The sequence below is a fragment of the Cebus imitator genome, unplaced genomic scaffold (genome assembly GCF_001604975.1).
Source record: "Cebus imitator isolate Cc_AM_T3 unplaced genomic scaffold, Cebus_imitator-1.0 Scaffold53, whole genome shotgun sequence".
NCBI classification, from domain to species: Eukaryota; Metazoa; Chordata; class Mammalia; order Primates; family Cebidae; genus Cebus; species Cebus imitator.
Window position 1 is genome coordinate 5,174,814 of NW_016107368.1, and position 6,588 is coordinate 5,181,401.

At 47.6% G+C, this 6,588-nt stretch overlaps 1 protein-coding gene across 5 annotated transcripts in view; it reads right to left on the reverse strand.

Annotated features, from left to right (window-relative positions):
• The window catches only part of CHAF1A (chromatin assembly factor 1 subunit A), a 41,008-nt gene that overhangs the window by 22,997 nt on the left and 11,423 nt on the right, over positions 1-6,588 (reverse strand). For all 5 annotated transcript variants that reach the window (XM_017528419.1, XM_017528417.1, XM_017528418.2 and 2 more), the window contains one exon: positions 3,527-3,583. In XM_017528419.1, the coding sequence (XP_017383908.1) occupies positions 3,527-3,583 (57 nt within the window). The remainder of the gene's footprint in view (positions 1-3,526; positions 3,584-6,588) is intronic.

Genomic DNA, 6,588 nt, shown 5'->3' on the forward strand with positions numbered 1-6,588 from the left:
AAAAAAAAAAAAAAAAAAAATTAGCCCTGTGTCCCGGTACTTGTGGGCAAGTCAATATAAGATTCATTTAAAACACAATCTGGCTGGTGCAGTGGAGCTCACTCCTATAATCCCAGCACTTTGGGGGGCTGAGGCAGACAGATTGCTTGAGGCCAGGAGTTCGAGAACAGCCTGGTCAACAAGGTAAAACCCCATCTCTACTAAAAATACAAAAAATTTAGCCAGATGTGGCAACGCACACCTACAGTTCCAGCTACTCAGGAGGCTGAGGCACAAGAATCACTGGAACGCGGAAGGCAGTTCAAGATCACGCCATGGCATTGCAGCCTGGGCAACAGAGCGAGACTCTGCCTAAAAACAAACAAAAATCCCCAAAAACATTTACTAATTTGGAGATGGGGTCTCGTTCTAGTGCCCAGGCTAGAGTTCAGCAGCACTATCTTGGCTCACTGAAACCTCCGTCCTGGGCTCAAAGCAATCTTCTGGCTGGGCGTAGTGGCTAACACCTATAATCCCAGCACTCTGGGAGGCTGAGGCGGGTGAATCACAAGGTCAGGACCTCAAGACCGACTGGCCAATATGGTAAAACCCTGTCTCTACTAAAAATACAAAAAAAAAAAAAAAAAAAAAAAAAAAAAAAAAAAAGCTGGGCATGGTGGTATGCACCTGTAGCCCCAGCTGCTCGGGAGGCTGAGGCAGGAAAATTGCTTGAACTCGGGAAGCAGAGGTTGTAGTGAGCCCAGATGTGCCACCGTACCCCAGACTGGGAAACAGAGCAAGACTCCATCTCAAGAACAAACAAACAAACAAAAAAGCAATCTTCCTGCCTTAGCCTCGTGAGTAGCTGGCACCACAGGCACCTATCACCACACCTGGCTAATTTTTGTAGAGACAGTCTCACCATGTTGCAGAGGCTGATCTTGAACTCCTGTGCTCAAGCAACCTGCCCACCTCAGCCTCCCAAAGTGCTAGGATTATAGGCATGAGCCATCACAGTCAGCCCAGGTTTTTTTCTCTCTTTTCTTTTTTGAGACAGAGTCTCGCTCTGTCACCAGGCTGGAGTGCAATGGCGCCACCTTGCTCACTGCAACCTCGAACTCCCTGATTCATGCGATTCTCCTGCCTCAGCCTCCTGAGTAGCTGGGACTACAGGCACATGCCACCACGCCCAGCTAATTTACGTATTTTTAGTAGAGACAGGGTTTTCCCACATTGGTCAGGCTGGTCTTGAACTCCTGACCTCTTCTTGATCTGCCCGCCTTGGCCTCCCAAAGTGCTGGGATTACAAGCATGAGCCACCATCCCCGGCCTCAAATTCTTTAAGGGAGTAATACTTCATTGCCAAGTTCCTCATTCCAAAGATTTGGTAGTGCTCTGGGACACTGAATCATTATGTGATCTGAAGTTAATGTTAAACATGCTCAGCTGGGCGTGGTGGCTCACGCCTATAATCCTGGCACTTTGGGAGATCAAGGCAGATCACTTGAGGTCAGGAGTTTGAGACCAACTTGGCCAACATGGTGAAACCCTGTCTCTACTAAAAATACAAAAATTAGTCAGGAGTGGTGGTGTGTGCCTGTAATCCCAGCTACTCAGGAGGCTGAGGCAGAAGAATTGTTTGAACCCTGGAGGCGGAGGTTGCAGTGAGCGGAGATCTCGCCCCTGCCCTCCAGCCTGGGCAACGGAGGGAAAACTCCATCTTAAAAAAACAAAACAAAATGATCACCTGCTTGGCTCCACAGGTGCCCACTCCCAGCACAGCATAAGGACCATCTCTCATCCAGTATGGGCTTTCCACATACGGAGCCCGATAGCTCAGCTTTCAGTTTGGGTTAAGAATATCTGCCTTTGTCTCTCAGGAAATGCTCTAAATGTGTCCCAGTACATCTCTGGTAGCCTTAACAAAAGCCAGGGAGACACAGTCTGAAAGATGTCGATTTTCATTTCTTGCCAGCATCCTGTGTAACTGCATCTGACATACAACACAGATGACAAAGGTGACTGTCTGGACTGAACAAGGACACTCTCAACATAGCTGTGGGTGGAGCAGAGTCTCCTGCCCTGTTCCTAAGCAGGAAATAGAAGGCTTCTAGAAACTGCAGGTGAATCAGATTTCTTCAGCCACACTTGGGTATTTTTTCCTCCGATGCGTGCGGGACTCAGAGGTGCCAATGAGCTTCAAAAGAGTTCGCATTCTGGCCGGGGGTGGTGGCTCATGCCTGTAATCCCAACACTTTGGGGAGGCTGAGGCGGGCAGATCACTTCAGGTCGGGAGTTCAAGACCAGCCTGACCAAAATGGAGAAACCCCGTCACTACTAAAAAATAAAATTAGCCAGGTGTAGTGGCGCATGCCTGTGATCCCAGTTACTCTGGAGGCTGAGGCAGGAGAATTGCTTGAAACCGGGAAGTGGAGGTTCCAGTGAGCCAAGATTGAGCCACTGCACTACAGCCTGGGCAACAAGAGTGAAACTCTGTCTCAAAAAACAAAAACCAAAACAAAACAAAACAAAACAAAAGTTATCCTTCCAAAGAGTGAGATAAACTGTAAAAATAAAAATCAGGCTGGGCATGGTGGCTCGCGCCTATAATCCCAGCACTTTAGGAGGCCAAGGTGGGTGGACCACCTGAAGTTAGGGGTTCAAGACCAGCCTGGCCAATATGGTGAAACAAAAAAAAAAAAAAAAAAAAAAATTAGCCAGGTGTGGTGGTGCACGCCTGTAATCCCAGCTACTCGGGAGGCGAAGACAGGAAAATGGCATGAACCCTGGAGGTGGAGGCTGCAATAAGCCAAGATTGCGCCACTGCACTCCAGCCTGGGCAACAGAGCGAGAGACTATCTCAAAAACAGAATTAATATAAAAATCAACCCCAAATCTGACCCACAAAAACACAGTGCGCTGTCAGGAAGCTCAAGAAACGCCCAGTGAACACAGAGCTGATGGTCACCAGGCCCCTCCTGTGAGCTGGCAGTATAGGCAAAGCCCAGAGGCCTTCCCTGCAGTTTTCGTTTGTTTTGGTATAACATGATGTTCAACTTCTCTAATCTTTAGGCAGTAAGTAAAAAGGCCTCTGGTGACGCCCCCCACAGAATAAGAAACTCAGCAGGGAGTTCCTAAAGGATAATCAGCCATCAAGTGTAGGGGCTATTAAGATGTTACAGAACTTCGGAAGAAGTGGAACTTAAATCCCTATTAAAGAGTTGGGACTGCAGAGAAAGGGACTGGGGTTTCTGGAAGGTAATTTTAAGCTACAGTGGGATGAGGAACCATTAAGAGAGTGGAAATACTACTGATAAATGCTTAGAAAAGGCCACACACAAAATCTTAGGACCCAGCAAAGCAAAAACTGACACAATCCACGCACCATCAAGCCCAGGTAAATAAAATGAAGCAAGAATCAAAATGATGGTCAGAGAAGGCTGGGGAAAAGTAAAAACGGGACCAAAGGAATTGCAAAGGGCTTTGCTTACTATTTAATGCAAAAAGCACAGCAGGTTAATTTTCTATTTCAGGAAAAATGTCTTACTCTTTGCAGTCTGAGCTTGTTCTTCTCTGTAGAACCTTTGACGAATTTCTTAGTTATCTGAAATGAAAGACATTTATCTTTAAACACCAGTTATTTCAATTGCTTCAAGAAAAAGAGAAACTTTCCCAGGTGGTCAGTTTTTCCACCAACAGAACCAAAATGTCATGGTATAGTCATAAACTCCAATGAGTGTGCACATGTGTATCTGGGATTAGATAACAAGGGAGACTGTGGAGGCAGATCAAGAAATGAGTGAAGCAGGCCACACACAAGAAAAACAAGGCAAGCTCAGAAATAAAAGCAACAGACAAGGCTGGGTGTGGTGGCTCATGCATGCAATCTTAGCACTTTAGGAGGCTGAGGCAGGCAGATCACCTCAGTTCAGGAGTTTGAGACCAGCTTGGCCAACATGGCAAAACCCTGTCTCTACTAAAAATACAAATAATTAGGCGTGGTGGCGGGCCACTCGGGAGGCTGAGGCAGAAGAATCGCCTGAACACAGAGGAGGAGGCTGCAGTGAGCCGAGATGGCACCACTGCACTCCAGCCTGGGCTACATAGTCAGACTCTCAAAATAAATAGATCCTAAGTTAATCAAGTAAAACATGTTTCCAGGCTGGTTTCCTGTGAACCACTAATTTACATTCTGTCTAACCCCACTCTGCTTTTTATATTTTTTCATTTTTAATTGTTTTTGAGATGGAGTCTCGTTCCCATTGCACAGGCTGGAGTGCAGTAGCACAGTCTCGGCTCACTGCAACCTCTACCTCCTGGGTCCTAGTGCTTCTCCTTCCATAGCCTCCAGAGTAGCTGGGATTACAGGCACGTGCCACATGCCTGGCTACATTTTGTATTTTTAGTAGAGATGGGGTTTCACCATGTTGACCAGGCTGGTCTCGAACTCCTGACCTCAGGTGATCCACCTGCCTCCGCCTCCCAAAGTGTTAGGATTACAGGCGTGAGCCACCGTGCCCGGCCAACTCTGCTTTTTAGAACGTGGAGTGAGAGCTTAAGACAAAAGGGAAACTTGCTGGCATTGTCTAGGACCTCTATATTCTAGGGCACAATATTCTCTATCATCTACCTTCATACTGAGCTTGGGCTACTAGGAATTACTAACAGAACCCATGGTGTGCCTCACCATCCACCTAAATGGTCCTGGGGCGGAAGACGAACAGGGAGTCTGGACTTTGGCCTAAGCCATCTCCCACCGTGGCAGAGAATACCAAACTATTAGAGTGAAGAACAATGGGAAAAGAGGCTTAAGGCTGGGAAGAAATAGTTCTCCCGGTTCACTGCAGACTTACAGTGTAAGGCTGAAGTTGAACTGAGAAAGCAAAGGCCCAGCCAGGTGCGGTGGCTCAGGCCTGTAATCCCAGCACTTTGGGAGGCAGAGGTGGGTGGATCACAAGGTCAGGAGATCGAGACTATCCTTGCTAACAGGGTGAAGCCCCGTCTTTACTAAAAATACAAGAAATTAGCTGGGTGTGGTGGCATGTGCCTGTAATCCCAGCTGCTCGGGAGGCTGAGGCAGGAGAATCACTTGAACCCAGGAGGTAGAGGTTGCAGTGAGCCAAGATGGAGCCACTGCATTCCAGCCTGGGTGCCTGGGCAACAGAGCAAGAGCAAGACTCCATCTCAAAGGGAAAAAAAAAAGAAAAAAGAAAAACCAGAAGCCCATTTTCCTGGCAATGGTCTGACAGGTCAACAAAATTATTTAACAGTGATTTCTTTATCTGGGAAAGCTGAACCCCTGACTAGGACCTCTCACAGAATAAAAGCTTTAGATGAGTGAACTCTAAAAGACAGCCTTTCCACTGGGCTCCCACTGAGTCCTTTCTGGACTAGACCTTTCTTTAGGGAACGACTGGGCCGTTGTGAGAAGGCTACCCATCTTGGCGGAAGTTCCTTCACCAGTGAGATGAGGCCAGGGTGCTTAGTCTTTACTGAGAATGTGGCAACAGAAATGCCAGCCAGAGGCAGCCTCACCAAATGTTGCAGAAAAAGCATGTGTCTCTCCAGCATTCACTTTGGCTGCCAAGGCTGTGTGCCTCACCCCCACTCTGAGGGATTTAGGTGCAGAATGTGGGAGCCGCCACAGCTCCATGAGATTGCATGTGGAATGTGGTCTTGGGGCAGTGGGGAACTCATTTCTGTGGTCCTGCCCACACTTGAAGCTCAGCTGCAGAATCTCCTGCCTCTTGCAATGGCCCCCTCCTCTGCTGTGAGTCCAGTAACAATAGACTTGATGTGACTGGCAGGAGCCTGCTCAGTAACACCCAACAACACAACAGAGAAATTACTGCTTAATTTAAAACTGGTATGTCTTTTGCTTTACCAAAACCTCAGATGAAACTTGAGGTCTGACAGAATATTCTTAAAATTTGACGCAAGTGTTTCTAGATCTCACTCTTAAAATTCTATGCAAGGCTACCATACTCTACCCAGCTGAAGCCTAGCCAAACAGCACCCTCAACTGCCAAAAACATGATCCAGGATCCCAGAAGGAAGCTGAAACACAGAAAGCGACGATCCCAAGGAGTCGAGACAGAGCTAACAGTGTGTGGGCATGAAAATTCCTACACCTGTTCCCCAATAATCCTCTCAGAGCCTATGGACTCTGATTTTATACTAAAGGGTATCCAATTTCTAAGTCCAGAGCAGATAAGTGGCTAAAACCTAACAGCAGGGGAGCAAAGGCAGGGGGTAAACGATAAAACCTCCAAGCATATGAGAGAGTACAAGCTGGGAAAATAAGAACACACACATTGCCTCGAGCTAGCAAAAGCTCATTCCCCTAACAGCCCAAAGCCACTTGTAGAAGGAAGCTGCAAGCAGCAATCATTTAGTGAAAGCCAACCATAGAAACAGGAGTATCTACTAAGACAGATCTGTACCCTGCAGTACACCCACACCTTGGGGTATCACAGAGCAATTAAAAAGGGCTCGACCGGCCGGGCGCGGTGGCTCAAGCCTGTAATCCCAGCACTTTGGGAGGCCGAGGCGGGTGGATCACGAGGTCAAGAGATCGAGACCATCCTGGTCAACATGGTGAAACCCCGT